We start from the raw sequence: 21,236 nt of genomic DNA, 5'->3' as shown, positions 1-21,236 counted from the left end.
AGGTTCAAGGGGATGTTACCATCATTTCTCATCAACACATCACCAATTAACTTCCTAATCTCATTTTGTAACAAGAATATCTTAATGATTTTATTGCATTAGGCTAATTTTATCATCATCTGTTTTGGTTTCTCGGTAGGTAGATTGTTTATATCGATATATGTGTGAATAATGTCCTGTATGCTTTGGTCTAGTGGCTGTTCTTGTCCTGTTAATGTGTGACATCCCCACTTAACTTCTTGGTACCCCTTTTTTTCCTGTAGAGAAATGTGAGTATGGTGTCTTCACAATGATGTATTGTCTTTACTTTTATGTCGTTGTCATTGTTCCGTGTTTTTGTAACTTTATTGGTGTCATCCTCTAGTGAATTGTTGTTTAAATGTTATAGAATATATAGTAATATCTAAATAGTAACAATTAAAGTAATAAAAACAATAGTCCAAGTGAAAATGAAACGTAGTCTAGAATTAAAATTTTGATTTTGTCCTAAAACAAATTTCAAGCACTGTCAAGCTATAGAATTTAGTAATAAATTTAGATTTTACTTTAACATTATCCTTTTTAGGATCCCTGTAGATGAACCGAATGATTTTAGTTCTCGTGGCCCCGGATTTAGTTTAAATCACAGCACATGTTTTTCGGATTTGCAGCATTATATGCAATTGGGATCAAGAAAACCACATTTACCAGTGTTCGGTGATATACTGCCCTAATGTTTAACTACACTTATTACGCAAATTCAAACTCGATTTTACGCGAACTATCGTAATAAATTACGAGGGTGATTCAGAAAGTAATGCCTCCAAGGTAATATCTTTGTGTTTGACAGATAGAACCGATACAGGCATCAGTGGAAAGCTTGTAATGTCAACTACAAATGGTGGCGTCATTTTTCAACATGGTCCCTATTACGGACAACACACTTGCGCCAACACGAAAGAAGATTTTTCATGCCATCGGCGAAGAATTGTGGTAGCTGCTGGCGACACCATTGCTGAACTGCTGCTTCTACCTCCGTGTAACAACTATAGCGTTGGCACTTAAGGTGCTCCTTAAGTTTGGGAAAGAGCTAAAAGTCGCCGGGCGCAAGATCCGGACTATAGGCAGGATGAGGCAGAATGTCAACAACACTGTGCCAGCAGATAAGACAACTTTGAACATTTTTAGTAGAGGAAAGGACGTGTGGCGGTACTCCATCGACTGGCACTTCTTTTCCGGGTCGTAATGGTGTATTCACGACTCGTCACCGGCGATGAATGTTCCTTCCGCAGTCAGAAATTCAATGGCAACTGATAGCGTCACCACTGGATGCCATGGATTGGTCCATTACTCCGGAACGAGAAGAGATACGAAGGTGAAACAAATGACATTCTATAGTTTAAACATCAGTGCATTAATGCTAAGTAGTTCAGAATGTTTGCAGTACTATTGGCCAATTAGTGGGCTTGGAGGCATTACTTTCTGAATCACCCTCGTAAATCGATGTATATCGTAGTCCAGTACAAAAAGTTCTTTCCAATAATTAACGCCACTAAAATAACTGTATTTCTTCTCGACAAAAAATAATTAGTCAAAATCTGAATTCGTGCATGCACATACCTTAATACTCCAACTCCCTCTAGTTTACCTTTACAAAGAATGTTTTTTTTTTTTTAATCATTTTAAATGCTTAATCAAAGTTTGATTGCAGTCTTTTGTGTGTGTCATTAACCTAAAGTTGTGTAAATTAAGAAGAACTCAGTGGAAACTTGTATGTTAGTTGTACGGTTTGAATTTCAGTTTTTCCAACACTAGTATGCAAGAGCAGCATATTCCATTTAGGACATTTTGGAATATTTCTTCCGGTCTGGAAGTACAATATCACGAAATCTACAAAAGTAAAAAATTACTTGAATAATTAATAAGGTATTTCCACAAGCTTTAACTAGTGCATTATCTCTTCAAGTTCTAGCTACAGTAAAAGAATGAAAATTTCTAGTTCATAGCTATATGGAAATATAAGTAAACAAATTTCCACTGAAAGAAATTGTAAATAGAAATACAAAAATATGTAAATAGCGATCCAGGCATGCATACTAATAGTTTAGACCTGCACGTTCTTTAAATATAGGATATACTGTATTAACTTTCAAATATTTGGTGAAGACTGTAATAAAACCCTACAACAAGATTTACAATGACAACACCAACAAATCTGCGTTATATTCTAGGTTCATGCTCTAAATTATCAGATTTACAAATTGATATTATTTAGATAATAAGTTTTGTATAATATAAGTACATGTATATTATTTATGCAATGTAAAACAATCATTAGTACATCTTTAGATTTAAGTTATTTAATAACACATCCAAATACTCCTCAAATTTTACAGTACATTTTAAATAAACATTTTTTAAAATGTGTTATACGGAACTCTGTGATTCGGAAGGAGTTTATTGAGAGTTTTGTGAGTCCATGGTCATTTGTTCTATCTACCTATGAATATTGTAAAGTTAAGTAAAGTAAGAGTTAAATTATGATTTTAGGTATGCTATACACTATAGGATAGATCCTAGGAAATCTCTCACGATTTGTCCTAGAGTCAAAATCTCAACGTGTATGGTATCAGAATGCATGTCATTTCTTGTGTTGTGAACGATCCTATAAGATTTCTCTTGTTTAGAGCACGTTCTGTTTCGGAAAGAAAATTCGTAGGATTTCGATTTAAACGACATAACGTGAGAGAAAGTGTAAACAAAACAAGGAAAACACAATTGATAAGGAGTTTTAGAAATTTGTTTTCTGATCGTGCAGATTTTCTTTTGGCGCTCCACTCGAAATAATTATTGAAAAATTATAAATTTTCACTAATTTCCTGATTGTTTCCTAAATGATTTGCGCTTAGCGACATGAAAATTGTAAAATAGAGCATAGATAAATTTCAAGGGGGGCCATCTAAAACAATTGTTGAAAAACTACCATTGTTTTACGATTTGAGTATAAATACGGTGTCCGGACGTATAGTATAAAAAATTATAGTGCAAAACAGAAACCAACATGTGCTAGGTGGCCACAGAAAAGCATGAATTCTACCTAACCAAGTCAAGGCAGGGCAGAGCTGGGAGGATGAGCGTTATCGAGGGGGGGTGTCCGAAGGAAGCAGGCGCATCAGCGAAGATGGTAAAAACGAGTGGTTTTTGGCTATGATACGAGTTTGAATACCACTTGTCATGGTATCATGCTAGTAGTGCTCCACTTATAAACATACTTGTACAATACAACTTCTGTTCACTGTGGAGAAATACACCGGTGGTGGGAAAATAGTATTACCGGTCATCTTTCATACGCACTCACTTATTTTATCCGTCGTAAAATACCATGTAACCCTACACTTGTTAACATAAAATACGTGTAATTCTATTGCCTGTAGAAATTTGTTCTTTAAAAATATTTCTTGTCATGCAAAGTATTGAATTTTACCGGTAAAATTTCTAAAATGTGGTGCGCCAAAAGTAAACCAGCACCCTTGTGATTTTTATGCTCGTTTAGAGGTGTCTAACAATAGAGCGTCTGGTATTAAAGGAGCAGTTCGACTTAGAAATGCATTTTTTACAATTTATTTCCATTTGTAGAGTTGAAAATTCTAACAGGAATGGTGTTCGTTTCATCGCGATACGTTCAGTCGTTAGCGAGTAACAGAGGAAGAAAGATTTTGTGATGACGTCATAGGTGGGCAAAGAGCGAGAGCAGGCTTACAATACATACTACACAGTGCCAAGCATTTCGTTTGTGAGAGGTGCGGTGGCACGTTCTAAGTGCGGTTTCCTTTTCCAGAACTGGTTGCAAAGACTTACAAATATCATCTTCATGTAGAAAATGATATCTGATGGTGGGCTGTACAAACATTTTTATATTATAAAACGTATCCTATAAAGCATGAGTTCAGCGTTTCAAAAAAAAAAAAAAAATCGAAACCAATATGTAAATAGATGGCGGACGAGATTGCTGCAACACCCAAGTACCTTTTCTTTAATCATTCTTCCGATTCCCAAACATAAGTATGTTCATTTTCACGTTTTGTTGCAATTTTTAACGCTGACCCTATAATTTTGTGCTTCAAGGTATGTACAGGAGCACAACATATGAAGCAAAAATGAAATAACATCTGTAAAGTTTGCCAGAATACGAAAAACACTTCACTGGTTAAATTTCTTGTATTCTCATAGCTGTCCACGGAACAACTCTCATTACCCGTTTCATCATCATTGTCACATGATACAGAGAAATTAAACGATGGATCAATGTCTTGAGGAACAGTCATCGTCACTGATTCCTTCTACAAGCCGGTATATTTCACTCCCTAATTCACATTGTATAGCTTATTTTTAAAGCAGTATCTTCAGAATCATGAGTGACATCGTCTCTATTACCCTCTAATGCCTCGTCTTGACTACAACCGTCAATTGCGTCTTGTACGATATTTGTATTTTGGTAACTGGACATAGAGCGGTGCTTGTTCAATGGCTCGGATTTTAAACCTTTCAATAATATACTTGGAACAGCATTCTTTGTCAGTTTGCGTGTAAATAATTCCCCTGTCATTAGCCAGAAGTGGATCTAGACGGTAAAAACTCAAGGGGGGGGGGGAGTCAGAACCCAGACTATGATATGTATATCATGTTTCTTAAAAACTTTCAAAAATATCGAAATAATAGCTTAAATCAATTTTGTCACTCAAAAACTGGGGGGCCTAGGCCCCCGGCCCCAGTCTAGATCCACCACTGGCATTAACTTTTCTTTTAGTAAACTTGACATCTCGAAGGCAGGCTCTTTAAGATGTTTGGAACACGAGTGATTTTATTTGGTACATTTTTTCCCATTGATTTTCTTGAGCCATAATTTATATCGATCTGGTGATTTCTCACGACTTAGAAACGTAAGAAAAGATACTTTACGTCCTCAGCTTCAATTACACAAGAATTACAACCGAAAACACAGCAGGTGTTAGGCATTTCTATTTCACTTAGACACAGCACGCACTGTACTAACACGTGTTTTCTACTTCACACTAGTGTTCTTTTCAGAAAAAAATCCGGGGGGGGGGGAGAAAGAGACACTTAGTATTCGGAGAGGCACATTATTTTTACATAGTACTATTATATTTATAGACGTATTATTTTGGTCTCCTCCGGGGGAATCTCTCAGAGCTCCGGGAGACAGTGCCAACATAAAAACATGTCTGGATGAAACACTGTTTCGCACAACAAATGTAATTACTGCTCTCTCTCTCTACTCTTTATATATATATATATATATATATATATATATATATATATATATATATATATATATTAATGCTATAGGAAAAACAACTTACAAAAACTTCCCTCAAGAATTCAACACAGAGCAACTAACAAATCCAAAACACAATCTATTAAATCCAATGCACTATTAAAGGTTTATCAGCTGCGTACAAGGGAGTGGTTGCTGACTCACATTGAGTTTCTCGCGTATCCCACCAATGACGTCAGCATTTACGATTCATCAAAAACAAATGTCTGTAGAAGCTGAACGAGACGGCCTATTAAGATATAAAAAAATACGGGTCTCTTTTTTTTTGTTACTCTTTCTATTGCACCAAACTTGTTTTTATCTCGAACTGCTCCTTTAATATCAGTAGGATGTGTAGCAGGGTTGGGAAATACATTAAAAAAACAAAAAGTGTTTAAAACAAGAAAAAGATGTTCAAAATGTTTAAAAACACACACACAAAAAGTTTTAAACATTTTGAACAGTTTAAAACGATTTTAAACATTTCAAAATCGTGTAAGAATTTATTCGTTAAGACTTTTTGCTCTTTACTTGCAACCGAACTTTTCATTTATTTTATCTTGGTTAAGACCAATGTTGGGTGCGAAATATTTCAGCATAGATTAGTAAGGCCGGTCCTTGTAAATATGCACTATCTAAATGAGAAGCTAGCAGTGAATATAGGGACATTTTCATAAGGACTCTGTACGATACAAGTATCTGTCATATTCCAAGTGTCCATGATTAAAGAAATTCCCGATCAAAAGCAGCAAGCTAATTATATATTGAAAATTATACTGATACAAAGTGGCCGTGACTCAGTTGATAAAGCGTTGGCTTTGTATTCGGAAAGTCGTGGGTTCGATTCCCAAAACCAGATACTGAGCATTTTCAAGACAATTCCTCATTCACAGCACAAATGCCTAAAGGCATTAAAAATCAGATTTAATTCAAATGTACTTGTAGTTATTGGTGCATCCCCGTCAGAAAATCCTGGATCCGGCTGAGATTACTAATTTTCAACTTATTTCATATCACGACCACCATTTATTACACCCTCTTGCCAATGACTCTCATAAGTACTTTCTGGGTTGTAATAAACTTTTTAGGTAGATTTTAAAATTACCTACTATGGAATTTCACACAACCTATCATATACATGGTAAAACGAAAGTCCTCGCTACCCTTATGGCTGAGACCAGGTTGAGGGAGAATGATGAAACTTGGAAGTGGTCTGACACATCAAATAGTGCTATCAAGCATTATGGCGGCTATCTTTGATTGGTATTCGATATTTAATATGCAAATGGAGTCATATAGCATTTTTAAGGCTAAAACTTTACTAGAAATACGCTTGTGCGGTTATTTTAGCCCTAAAACACGTCATTTCGAAGTTAATGCTTCTGAAAGTTTCCTAATTATGCCCTTAAGGGCTAAGCTCGCGTTTCGTGGAGGCAAGTGAGATTTTAGATGCAAAATTTGATTACTATTTCAGAACACTGATGCTAACAAAACTATCTTAAAATAATAAATTTTCGAAAAGTAATGTTCGAAGCACACTTCACGTTGTGCTAACTTAGAATATTTTCTGTAATTGGTTGTTTTAACGTCAATAATTCATTGAAGAAACGTAATATTTTGTGCGTTCAGAGCACAATGGATCCAAGTCCATTTTCAATAAGGTTCAGGTTTACTTAGACAAATGAATTCTATTTCAAAACGTAATGTCTTCGCATTCAAGAGTCCGAAATAAACATAACTAAAGCCGCGTGTAAGGGCGTCGGATAGTTTTATATGACAACCACTTGACGGGAGTGTCAGTGGGGCAAGAGGGCAGCTGCCCCCACCACCACTCTAAATTTCAGTATCTGGGTGCAGTAAGGCAATTTTAGAAATCTTTCGATAAGCAGTGTCTAACAGAACAAGGAGGTTTTAGGTCCGTACGCCGAATAAATACGGATTAAATGCAGATGATCAAAACTGGAAAGTTGCTTAGGCCCAATTTCCAGAATTTTAAGCAGGTCGAAACTCGAAAGTAGAGCCATCTTTGAAATTCTTGGGCCAAAAATATACAAGAAAATAATATAGGCCTATAGGGGTCTGGCTCCTTACGACCAATGAAAATGGATTACACTGTTCAACAACGAAAATGTAAATTGAACAAAATCAGCTAATTCTTATTGATTTTGTGGTGCTAATCACGAATTTAAAAGTTATTTTCGAATATTAGCTCTACTTTTCGTTTTACAGGCATGTCTAATAATAACGCTTTAAAAATAAATATATTCGCTTCGTTTGGGGTAAAATGTTACACTGATCCGGCAACACTGGAGAAACTATATGAACGCTTGATTTCGTTGTGTTCCTTATCTCAGTAGTGTTCTGCTATTGTCAGAAAAGACAGGTTTAGTGCAGTTATCAGCGTTTTGGGTGTGACGTTTGTGTAGTGCAGGACATAAAAATACAACAAGTACGCAAAAATACTGGTATTTCGAATGTATATTTTTAAATAGTTGTCGGAACTATTTCAAGTGACATTTTGAGGATTTCAATAAACAAAAATGCCGCGAAGTTGTGTAAACAGTGCGGATAGCTTCTGCTACGTGTGTGGGGAAGTGACATTTTCCTCACAAAAGCAGACTATGACACCACTAATAAGAAAAGCCTATCAATATTACTTTGGTTGTAAAATTGGAGACCAAGATAAATCTTGGGCACCCCACATTGTGTGTAACACTTGTGCCAGCAATGTAAGAAATTGGATTAATGGGAAGGGGCGCTCAATGCCTTTTGCAGTGCCCATGATTTGGAGGGAGCCAAGCGACCACATCAGAGACTTATTTTTGTATGGTTCCTTCCGTCAAGAAGGGAATTTCCACGAAGAAGAAGCGGGCCTTGATCTATCCTAACATTCCTTCTGCAATGCGCCTTGTTCCACATGGAGAAGGACTACCTGTTCCTGACCCACCTAAAGAATACGATCTTTTTGCTGATGATGATCAAGAAGTTGAAGCTCCTGAATCAAGTACTTCGAAGGACCCTACGTTTGCTGTAGAAGAACCTCCATGTGAACCACATAGACTTACTCAAGAGGAACTAAGTGATCTAATCAGAGACTTGGACCTCTCGAAAAGCAAAGCCGAAATTTTAGCGTCACGCTTAAAGCAATGGAATTTATTGCAGGAAAAAGTAAATATTTCAGTGTATCGGAATAGGGAGAAGACGTTCACTTCATTTTTTACTATGGAAGACACACTTGTGGCATGTACAGATGTAAATGGTCTCATGAGGGCACTTAAAATTAATTACGAACCTACGGAGTGGAGGCTCTTTATAGATTCGTCCAAGGTGAGTTTAAAGGCAGTGCTTTTACATATTGGAAATGAACTTCCTTCAATTCCTGTAGGTTACGCAGTTCATATGAAGGAATCTTATGAAAACTTGAAACGTTTACTTCAAGCCATTAAATATTACGATTTGCAGTGGCTCATTTGTGGTGACCTTAAAGTAATAGCACTGTTGCTAGGTATGCAGTTAGGGTATACAAAGTATTGTTGCTTTATATGTGAATGGGACAGTAGAGATCGTGGATCTCATTACCGCAAAAGTGATTGGAGTACCAGAGAAACTCTTCAGCCGGGAGTGAAAAATGTGCAGCATGAACCACTGGTAGATCGTAACCGAATTTTGCTTCCCCCTCTACATACTAAATTAGGTCTTATGAAAAGTTTTGTTAAGAGCATGAACCAAGAGGATGAGGCCTATAAGTGCCTAAGAGGACAATTCCCTCGATTAAGTGATGCCAAAGTTAAAGAGGGTGTTTTCATAGGGCCACAGATTAGGCAACTATTCAAAGATCACAAGTTCAACGAAATTCTCCAAGGTGAGGAGAAAGCTGCGTGGGAAAGCTTGAAGAGTGTTTGTTCACAGTTCTTGGGAAGACACCGAGCAACAAATTACAAACAACTGGTAGCAAAGTTGTTATTGTGCTACGAAAATCTTGGTTGCAATATGTCTCTGAAACTCCACTTTCTTCATTCACATCTAGACTTCTTTCCTGAAGATTGTGGAGCAGTAAGTGACGAACATTGTGAGCGTTTCCATCAAGATATTGCAGCCATGGAGAAGAGATATGAGGGAAAGTGGAGTTCTAACATATTGGCCGACTACTGTTGGACTATTGCAAGGGATGCTCCAGATGTAACCTACAAAAGGCAAGCCAAGCGAAGACGCTCAAAATAAAATAAACTTAATCCTGTACAAGGGATCACTTGAAACTTTTGTCTACATTGCAGTGTAGTTCTTGCACGAAAAGGTATTTGTTCATATTTTTCATGTTTTGTGTTAATACTGATTTTTATTACGGAATTGTTAATGTTTAACTTGACCACGGTTACTTTATTTTCTGTATCGCTGTGAAACTGGTATTTGCGCAATTTTGAAAAAGGAAGTACAAGGGTATAGAAAGCTATAGGTTAGGGTACTTCTTAACTCCCCAGCTTATCACATCACAGTGAAATAGATAAAAAAAAGTGAAATGTAGGTTTTTACAAGGATTTTGCTTAAATGTTCTATTAATATTAATACATTTGTATATATACAGCTACTGTTGTACAAGGGTGTTTTTTTTTTTTCACAACCTGAGCTAAGAAAATTCTTCTATTATCATTTTCTTTCATATTATGCTTAAATGAATGTAAAAATCGCAATTTCAAAGAATTTACATACTTTCGATCAAAATTTGTTGAACAGTGTTATTTATAACTGGTCAAAATCCGAATTTATTCAGCGTAGGGACTTCAATTTTTTTTCTTTGCTCAGCAAAAGGTTGCTAAATCTGCATTACTGCCCGCAAAATCTGAAATTCGGTGTAGGGGCGGATGACCCCTTAACGACGCCCCTCTCTAGAGGCAATCATGTAAAACTCTAAATTGCACTTTTTTTCTTTCTTTCATTTCGGATGCGTGGTTGCGAAGATATGACGTTTTCTGTCTGTGTATGCTTTTGACATACTCTGCATTTAAAACGTAATTATGCATCATTGACTATGCCATTCAGAGCTTGACTTAATCATTCTCACGCTGCAGCGTACACAATATACTGTTAATATCTTAGGGCTTTATGCAGAGTCGTTTTGTCGTATGATTAGAGACATACTAAAGATCTGACTAGTGCAAGAAACATATGTTAGTCGAACTCTTTAGTATGGCACTAATCATGCGTCAAAACGACTCTGCATAAGGGCCTTAAAGTTTATGAGCGAGGCGGGGGAAATTAGCCCTTCTGTTTCCCCGTTCCATCAACACCCTGTTCTAGCGGTTGTCCTATGAAACTCTAGCCCACACCCTTTCACGTGGTTTTTTGTTACGCACTCTTGGCTACAAAGATACTACGTTTGTTGAGCAAAAGTGAACCTTTCTGAAATAGGGCCTTGGATCCCTTGTGCTCTGAACACCCCGCATCTAAAAATATTTTTTAAAAAAACTGAGTTGGAGCCAAATTTATCCTGCAACGCAAGTTTGTTCGAAAAGCATAAAATTAGTTTGTTTAGTTTAATTGATTATAGTTTCACATCAGTAGCAAGAATATATGGGACAGGGCTTATTGTTTGAAGAGGCATCCGAACCATTAATTTTGAAATTTTACGTCGGATCGCAGTCAAATCTATACAGCAAATTCTAAACGTCTCGTGCCTCTACCCTCAAAATGTAATGTCAAAAGACTTGAAAATTGCGCCCTGAAGCGTGGTGCATACACACAGACAGACGAACAAATGTAGACCAAGTCGTCCCAGAAGCCTCACTGACGCTTGGCAATGATGTAACAATAACTATCACGCTTTAATGGTTAGTTACTTGGGTGGCTGCTATACCTTGCGCTTTCTCGCCTGGACTCTTTATACAAGCTATGCCAGGGTGTAAAGCTTTTTAAAAAAATTAGAATGGAGGTGGGGGAGAGGAATGAAATAAAATTTTCATAATACCTTTATAGTGAAAAAGAAATTGGTGATACAAAATTAATTCTTACCTGAAGCTCCTAGTTGCATCTCAACTATATCATTGACGTTAGAATCATCAGAAGCAATTTTCGGATCAACATTTCTACCATCTTTTTGGGTTTCCAGTTTTCTCACAGCTTTGCATTTTTCATAATGATTCTTCATTCTTTGAATTAAAAAAAGAACTATTTCTTTTTTCACGGTTTGTAACGAGCTCGTATGGTCGTTTTCTTATCTGATGGAATTTGAGTTACTTTAATAAATTTGCTCCAAATGTACTTTTTTTCTTCCCATAAAACTCATGTTAAACGATTCCAAGTTGTACGGAGACTGAAAAGATGCATTCATGAATTATCCCCTCGGGATTCGTGTAAAACTGATTCAAATGCAAAATTCTCCGTGCTCAATGTGTATTGTACTAATTTAAGATGCCCATTCCGCTAATTTGCATATTTATGATCCTTCATATATCCGGAATTCAATCATACACTATTATAACGCTCGGACACAAAATTGCTCTTAGTTTCTTTAGATGTCACTGGACATGAATGTGGGCATATGCAAAACAAATTGAATCAAGTAATGCTTCTCTGACATATGTTACCTACTCCGGCCGTCATCTTGGATCCGCCATATTGGATTCAACTTTCGGTTTTTCAAATGGGGATAGATGCAAGTGGCACATCAAACAAATTTAAAATGTAATCGGAAATTCATTGGTGTGGTGAGTTTCACCGTAGCTTGTATCTTTTGTAAGATACTGCAAGTTCAATGTCAGGCATTTCAAGAATATTGAACCAAATAGGAAGTTGTGCAGGGCCTCGTGTGTATACGTTATTACGTGATTTATCGTTGATAAAACATTCTCTGGACGTACATAAATACAGACACACAGACGTCAATACGGAAATGGTAGGTCTTCATACAAATTTGGTTGTATCTGGATTTACATTAGGCATTTTGACCGTAATACAATACATCCTTGTTATAGTACGTATAACATGGAAGTAATAACAGTCATTCAGAGAAATGTAATGAGATTATGACATCTATATTGTAAAGAGTTTGTTTATACCTACAGTATATTTTCAGTTAGAAATTGTTTTGATTTGTCAACATCAAAAACGTAAGCGTAATTTATAATCTGCAATATCTATTCACAAAGTGCCTTTAGGGATTTAACATGTAATATCTTCCAAAATGTACAAACTACGGTAAAATACACCACCCCAATGAATTTCCGAGAAAATTGTACATGAATTTGGTGTATCATTTGCATCTATTCCCATTTGAAAAACCGAAAGTTAAATCCAATATGGCGGATCCAAGATAGCGACCGCGGTGGATAACATGCGTCAGAGTAGCAGTACTTGATCCAATTTGTTTTGCATATGCCCACATTCATGTCCAGTGACATCTAAAGAAACTAAAGCAATTTTGTGTCCGAGCGTTATAGTAGTTGAGTTGAGTTGATTTTGAGTTTGTCCCGTTCAGTAGCGAGTCTATACGAGATGTGGACCTATTGATTAACGTGGTATCCGAACCACAAGAGCTCCCGCCAGGAATCGAACCCGGGTCTCTCACGCCAAATGCGCGTACGCTAACCGCTTAGCCACGAAGAGATCAAAGAGTGTTATAGTAGTGTATGATTGGATTCCGGATGCCATAAATATGCAAATTACCGGTATGGGCCGCTAAATTTACTACAATACACATTAAGCAGTGGAGAACTTTGCATTTGAACCAATTTTACACGAATCTCAAGGGAACACTTCGCGAATGTACCGTATGAGAACCAACATGTAGGCTACTATATCAACGAATGCTTGCGATATTTTAATTTCAGAACCTTTTGTTTGTTTTCTGAATACAACACAAAAACTTGTTTCCATGATAATTCTTTTCTTTATTTTTAATATCAGTTCTACAAGTCGTTCAACCTTCGACCACGCAAGTTAACTGATAAATTTTAAAGAATACAATAAACGCTAGAAACAAAGGGAGAAAAAGAGGAAAAATAAATTGTAGATCACCACATTGACCTGCTTAGCCACGAGAAATCAAAACATTCATACGGGAAGAAAATACTCTTCTGAATGGGAAGCACTTTTTGACAATTTTCTTCCTCTGGCAGATTTTTTAGAAAAATAAAATAAAATAAACATATGTTTAAAACAAGTCTTAAAAAGTACACGTGTTTAAAACAAAATGTTTAAAACCAGTGGCGGATCTAGAAGGTGAAAACTGGGAGGGCCAGCCAGAATCCAGACTATGATAGGTATATCATGAGTTTATTATAAACTTTCAAAAACATATAAATAATAGCTTCAATTATATGTGTCACTCAAAAAACTAAGGGGGGGGGCTTGGCCCCCCGGCCCCGGGCTAGATCCGCTACTGTTTAAAACTTATATAAAATTTGTTATAAACAAAATCAATTGTTTAAAACAAGTTTTAATCATTTGTTTTAAACAAAACAACTTTGATGTGTAGTGTAGTTAGCATAGGAATTCATCAATTTTATATTTTTATTAAATAGAACTATTTCATAATATTGAAAAACGTCAGACAGGAAAACTCTTCACGTGTATGGCACAAAAGGGTAGGATTTCCTACGAGATATGTCGTAACATTTTATCAAGGATAAATCCTAAGTCATTTCCTAGATTTATCTTGTAGTGTATATTTGGCTTTACTGAAGTAAGCGACTCTTAAATTTTATAGAAAAAAATCTTGATTATGAAAAAAAAAAAAAAACGTTTTGGGTATGTATGTTTACTGGAGAACTCAGATATTTGGATAAAATCACTATAATATTTAATTTATAATGTAAAATTACTATAATATGATATTTTGTGCAGAACACTTGTTTACAAGAAATATAACTTATATTGTGAGAATGTATTTTTAACTAATATTTTTGCATACAACAAAAATGAGACCATCTTGTTGAAATACATTTCATTGTTTCATATTTCGAGTTAAAATTACTTCATTCCATTTTATTTCTTAGTGTAATATTGATATTGAAACTACAGATCTGTAATTAATTTATACAATTAATCAATTTTCACACTTTCGGTTCTGAATTTTATGTCAAATGAAACTCGACGGTTGGAAACTATATACTAAATTATAGTATAGCACAACTTATATACTAAATTTTAATAAAATATTATTTTCTTTGTTGTTTTTTTTTTTTTTTTCAGCTACATTTGCTATTTTCACCCTTACTATTATACACTTCAAGCGAAAATCGAAGAAAGACTGTGGAGTATTGGACGCTCAAATAACACCCGAGTATTATACGACAAGAATATTTGCTACTGGCTGGAGTCTAGATGTTGGGTGGAGTGGAGTATCAGTGTGTCTGTTAGCGAGTGTGCTTTGGATCTTTCTTTCAAAGACAATGAGATACAACCCTCTATCCTTGACTTAGTTCAACAGTGTAAATATTTTCTGCAAAGTATCTAATACATCTGTAAGAGGAACTTACGGAATATAAACTGACATTGTATCCTGGAATAAGTGTGCCTTTTCCTATAATTTAATTCCAGAGTAAGGACGGTTACCTAATAAGGCTGAAATTAGTATATTCCACGAACTTTTTGTGTGTAAATGTGGAAACGTTGTTAGAAGCCCGAATTACCACTCCCTGAAGAACTAACATGTGTAATTTGAATGGCAGGGACGGCCAGGAAATTTTTACCCTCATTATGATCCAGATGTGCTCAGGATTTGAAAAATAGTTCAGTAAATATTCCTTCTCTACATATTTATTTCACAGACCCTAGTACTTCTTATATATGTACCTTACATTCTAATATCACTGGAGGATTATTTTTCATGCATTACGATCCTAAACAAATCTTAGTTTAGAGCAGTGCCGACTCTTGTAGGTGTATATATATATATATATATATATATATATATATATATATATATATATATATATATATATATATCGATGTAACTTTCGTGAAGAGCTGTCACTGGTTTTGACTAAGAACTGTCCCCTTCAGTCCTTCAGTTATTAGTACGAGTATCATATCATATATCGTAAAAGAGCAAGAAGATACAAGCACACGTACCTTCTTTTTCTTTTTACCTTTTACCACTGCTATCATTGGTCTTCTCTCCCAACTTTCACCTGTACAAGAATCCTTTATCATCACTTTATACAGGTCCATAGATTTGGAAGGACAGTAGTGCCAATCTCTTTATTATCCTGAAAAGGTCTTCCTTGTAATTGTTCCTTCATATTTGGAGACAAGGAACAGTATGACAGTGCCAGGTCAGAAGAGTAAAGAGAATAAGTTGCTCACACTGAAGGTTCGTTTTGTTTGTTCAATTACATTGACAGTTAACTACCGTAGGAATACATATATATTCCTTGAGAGTATCTCGTATAGCTTTATAGCAAACTCCTGCACCTCGTTCCTTTATTGAACACCCTTTTCTCAATATTACGTCTTTTTTGTCCCAAAAGAAATACAGGCCAGAACACTATTACACAATTTTGGGGATGCGCAATGAGCCATATTTCCATATCTAGCTCATTTCTTCGGTTTTAAGGTCAAACAGAGGTACACGTCCAATACTTATTCATGTCACCATCAGTTCAAAATGATTCACTTATTTTTGTAGTGCAAGTTCAAAATGTTTTGAGAATCAAGAAACTCACTGTGTGGTCACTTTGCTCATGTATAAGAAATTGTGCAATATATATGCATATCTTAAAGCACTACTCCGCAATTTTACCACCATATTTGGTTAAATCGCGCAGATAGGTTTTTTTCTTGGTCCATCCTGGAGAATAGTGAGACTGTCTGAATTTCTGTTTCCATTATTTGACAGTTTCACATGATTAGTTGTTCCTGATCTCTTTGTGGATTGTTTGTGCAGATTGTCTCGACAATGAAGGAACCTTATCACGATTTGTTATTCAGTTTATTCAGGATGATATCTTACAGTCTCATGAGTGTTACTGCGAGTTAACAGGGTCCGAAAAAGACATGCATATTATTAAGATATAATATCAACAAACGTGTAAAATTACACACTGTAGCACATCAACAACACAATGAGGATAAGAGCTTCCGGCACGTCCTCGTAGATACTGTTTAACTTAATCCTAAAAGTATAGAGGTATGTTTTCCATACGTAGATTTAGTAGATTTACCCTCGTAGATATTTCTTTATCTGATAACTTGCGCTCGAAGTTAAGTAATTATAATTTGAGACTTCTGGAGAAAGTCTTAACAAATGAATTCAAATAGTGACGATTACGTTGCTTAAATTTCTTGTAGAAATATTTGCTGCAAGTATAGTAATCATAATAATATCTAGATGTAAACATATACCAAGTTAAATTACAATTTTAGTGTTAATATAAGAAGGTAACTTGCGTAAAGAATTCTTACACTGATCTTTCCACTCTTGACAATAATGTTAGTTTATATACGTCGTATATTGTGTGTGTATATATATATATACATTACTACTCCCATAGATCAGCAACACTCAAGCATTCACAATTTATTGTTTTTAAGTACAAAATGTAAAGTATGTACCGAAGTGCGTTTTACTTCGTGCAACTAATAAAATGGAAATGTAATATTTTTTATGCTGCACGTTTGTTGCCTATTTAAAAATGTGATGCTCAATACTGATAGTATTGTAAGATACTAGTTCTTGAAACAAACTCAGGTTAGTTTCTTAGTATTTTAATAAATTCTAATAAAAATCTAAATACAAGCTTCTTGTACTATTTTTGCAAAGAATGATGCACATAACATATTTACTTATTTATTTCAGATTCAATTACGATTCTAGAGAGAACGTATTTTTAGGCGGGAAACAACATTTTTTCACCCGCATTGCTTTACGGCCTATCTCATGTACTTTCCAATATTTGATTGTACAGTTGTTTCCAAGATCCCGTAATTCATTTATAACAATTACTTTTGATAATGATCATGTTATATAATAAAAGGTAAAATAATTTAGTTATATGTGACACTGTATAGAAATAAACCAATTTTATTTCAATTTGCAAATGTTTTAATGATGAGACTCTTAACAAAGCGTGCTTAACAACTGTATCTTAGTAGATGGTATTCATTCGATGTACATACTTTATTATTTCAGGATTGAGTGTTGTATTACCCGTAAGCTCCGACCTTTGTCAATATGTCATGTAATATTTCAAATGTAATGATAATTGTTACTCTTATATTTCCGAAACAGTTTAAAAAGCATAATCTTCTGCAAAAATTCATCATTATCTCAGGTAACAAGTAACACAATACTTGCATACAAAGAGGGTGATATGATAAGTTGCCACTTAGACGAAATATAAAGAGCAAGGTACGTAGCAGGCGCAGCATAAGAACGTGAAAGTTTCACCACTAAGATAGTAATGTCGGTAGTTCTAAAAATACTCACGTTGTGCGAAGTTTAATGGTTCTGGAAACATTCGATTCTGGAAAGGCTACATTATAACACTCTCTGATGCATACTTTAGTTATTCCAACATATGTAAACAATGCTACGAACATGGATTTGTTGTAGTTTGCTCCATTGTGAACGCCACAGTATAACGATATGCGGCGCGACTGTCCCCAGACTGTGTACCATTGTCTAACCAATATCCAAAATGGTTTCCAATAAAGCTGAAGATGATACTATCGGTGTTGTGCGAAATCAAGACATCGACGGCGTCGGATAAAGTTCCGACAACCATATCTCAAACCAATTTACATATCTCCACCATCCAAGAATTATTTCTTAAGGTGATTCATAAGACGATGTTCATGCGCTGAAAGCCAGTCATGTAATGCAAAGGAAAAGTAACTACAGAAAGCAGCACGAGATACCGGCAAAAAATTGGTAGTCACCGTAGACGAGACGTGGATATATCTGATCGACTGGGGGAGAAGGTGTCGATGCAAAAGGACGCAGCCAATTTGTTTGCCAGTGCACCGACAGTTATCCATGCGATTTCATGGTTGTGGCTGGATTTTGTTACAGGCTAAATTACAGATACGTTGCGTTATCGACAGGTAAAATAAAATGATTAAGCAGCAGATTTCCAGAATTTAATTACTTTCAAGATTGGGTTACCTTCCAGTTTTTCACATCAACGCTCAGTGGGACTTGGCAACCTTTACATCAATTCTGCAACTATTAATAATACGTGTCAAAATTGGACGGTGTTATGCATCAATTGACCAAGCGCCAAAACATGGTTCTGAGATATTTAAGGAAACACGAACATGTTGTCATTAAGATCCAGTTCTTGGCGCTTAGTCGAATAGCTTTTCCTGAAATTTAAGCAAATAGTAGGGTTTCAAACAATGTTTTACATTATTTACCTTGTTTCCTACTCACTGATGTAAAAATCCCAAAAATCGAAAAATGGCGCTTGGTTAATTGATGCATAACACCGTCAGATTAATGGCATTTCAGTTTGTTGTCAAAGCTAGTTTCAGGCGTATATAGCTTATAAGAAGTGCTATTCAAAGACTTTAACACGTTATAGTCAACGCAGTTTTCGGCTATCAGTAATTGATTCACAGAATTTATTAAAGTGAAATCTACGGTGAATGTATAGTGTATTCAAAAACTGTGTTGTACTTCGTGAATCACGAAGAAGACTAGTTCTCGTTTTTAAGTTTTTACAGGAAGCTATTCCACATCAAGAGCTTTTGAAGAGCAATAATATTGTTTATTAACTTCTGTTTCTTATACTCACTCAATTCTGTAGATACAAAAGTACAAGATGACATATTACTTTATGATGTGAAATGATTTTCAGGTAAAGGACTCCATCCTGCGGTGTAGTCAGATGAATCTGCCAAAACTATATTAGAAAATTATAGAAAGACAGAGTTAAGTAGTAACTATTATTACTATGAATCAATTTCTGCACACACTAATTAAACACACACTAATGAATTATATGGTAAAAACATCCACAAAAACTTATGTATTATAAAACAAACTCACTGGAAAGTAACACAAGAAGGATTTCGTAAAGAAATTAAACCTTGTATCATATTAAATTTTTAATTCACTTCTTCTTTTCGTTGCCAATATTGATTTCAACAATAGGCAAAACATATCTTACGTGCGTCTGCGTACATAAAACTCTTTTACATGTATCAAAAATTATAAATTATTTCATTTTCACAAAATAACGTGTGTGGGAGAGTTCGAAAAACAAAGAAATCTAGTCACTGGATTAGGCAGAACTCGAATCCTAGTCTCCTAACTGGTAGGCAGGTATTTCAACGCTTGACTATCAGCAATATGGTGAGTTATAACATACAAGAAATAGAGGAAACAACCAATAGTATTAAGTGAAAGATGTACTACTGGGCCAAGGATTACACTTGAATGTAGTAATGAATCTTACTAGTTTATATGTGTAGGGTTAGAGGCATCTGTGCATCGCTTGGCTCTTGCTTATCATGTTGGTGCACTAACCATTGTATCTAATTCAGTCGTCAAAGGCATTAAGTAATATATGTGTACACTGACTTACCAAAGTATTACAGTTGTGGATTGTGGTACACTACAATGTAGTTTAAATGGTTGAATATAAACTTGAAGCGTGAAAGATGTATCGCTGATCTGGATAACGAATGAGCAGCAGAGTGGTAAGTGCATCGGCACGCGAACCAAAAAAAACGGGATACAAACTATATGACCGGTCGCACTTTTTCACTCCTTGAACTTAGCTGAATGACAAGATCGTTTGTGTGTGTGTGTGTGTGTGTTTGTTTGAGGCTTCCTTCAAGCACAACGAAGCATTCGGCAATTATTTTGCATACGCAATTCACTCCTCGAGAATATTTTGAGTATAATGAATTTCCTACCGTCGTCATCCAATTACTTTCGTACAATGCAAATAGGTATACAACAATGATGGAAAACCGACAAAAAAAATTCTGATAAACAGACTGACGGAATTCACTTAAAAATATCTACAAGGAATGGTGAACTGTTAATACATACTTGCAGCTTCTTCATGGTTACATGGTTAGTGTACGCGTTTACGGCGTGGGAGACCTGGGTTCGATTTCCGGAGGGAGGTCATGTGTTTGGATTTTACGTTAAACTTAGGTGCTGAAAAGGACATTAACTCCAATGGAACCAAACAGCAATCGAAAATAACTGTATGAAGCTATCTAAATAGTGGTGTCCCAAGAATAAGAAACAAACACAGAAAACTAATCGTGCCGCTGGAAACTCAAATTAACATTTGCCTAAGAGAGAAAGAGAGATTCAAATTCAGGTTCTTATAATCCAGCGATTAGATTTTATTCTTGAGTTTTTCCAATATAAAAAAAATCACCTTGATATTCGCTTAGCTCTTTTGCTCCAGAAAATCGTAATAATAAATGTCTGATTCATATCACATAAACACACAAAACTCCACCTATTTACAATGAAAGGCAATTGGAAAGGATCGCTTTTATTCATTTTTACGAGTCTTTGCAGAACAAAGCTTTCTCATGTTACTTCAGTCACTTTTTTGAAGCACTAACGCCATTTAATCACAATAAAATTCTTTTGCACTTAGATTTCTAATTGATTAGTCACTCACCGGACAAAAAGAAAAAAAAAACTATTCTGATAGTGCCATGTTTTTCATGTCCGTTGTCACTGAACTCACTGTAGTGTCATTTCTTGAACTTCTTTCCACTCCTGTATCATAGTTCAAGCGCTTCATATCTTTCGTAACAACATTAAACTTGGTAAACACATATCCTTGCGAACGCACACGAGTAACTGAAAGAAAAAAATGTATAATGTAACATTTCAGAAAGAGCAGCTTCGTACCTTCGAAGATTAATATAATTAATGTATGTCTTAATGACATGCTGGCTTATTTACAATACTGGAAGGTTTTTCTTGTTTTTAATTTATTACAATTGC

At 35.4% G+C, this 21,236-nt stretch overlaps 2 protein-coding genes across 4 annotated transcripts in view; one reads left to right on the top strand and one right to left on the bottom strand.

Moving 5' to 3' along the window:
• The window catches only part of LOC145664706 (uncharacterized), a 118,625-nt gene extending 103,440 nt beyond the window's left edge, over positions 1–15,185 (top strand). For 2 of the 3 annotated variants that reach the window (XM_081731572.1, XM_081731573.1), the window contains exon 4: positions 14,501–15,185. In XM_081731572.1, the coding sequence (XP_081587698.1) occupies positions 14,501–14,730 (230 nt within the window). In that variant the 3' untranslated portion in view covers positions 14,731–15,185. Of the gene's footprint in view, positions 1–2; positions 136–14,500 lie in introns of all 3 variants that reach the window. The other variant, XR_014127509.1, reaches the window with a different exon arrangement.
• A 5,402-nt stretch (positions 15,186–20,587) lies between these two features.
• LOC145664708 (B9 domain-containing protein 1-like) overlaps positions 20,588–21,236 on the bottom strand; it is a 41,891-nt gene continuing 41,242 nt past the window's right edge. The window contains exon 6 of the mRNA XM_081731574.1: positions 20,588–21,089. Within this exon, the coding sequence (XP_081587700.1) occupies positions 20,926–21,089 (164 nt within the window). The 3' untranslated portion in view covers positions 20,588–20,925. The remainder of the gene's footprint in view (positions 21,090–21,236) is intronic.

The sequence above is a fragment of the Thermobia domestica genome, chromosome 11 (assembly GCF_964235325.1).
Source record: "Thermobia domestica chromosome 11, izTheDome1.hap1.1, whole genome shotgun sequence".
NCBI classification, from domain to species: domain Eukaryota; kingdom Metazoa; phylum Arthropoda; class Insecta; order Zygentoma; family Lepismatidae; genus Thermobia; species Thermobia domestica.
Note: the sequence above shows the minus strand (reverse complement) of the source record. Positions and strands in the feature narration are given on the sequence as shown.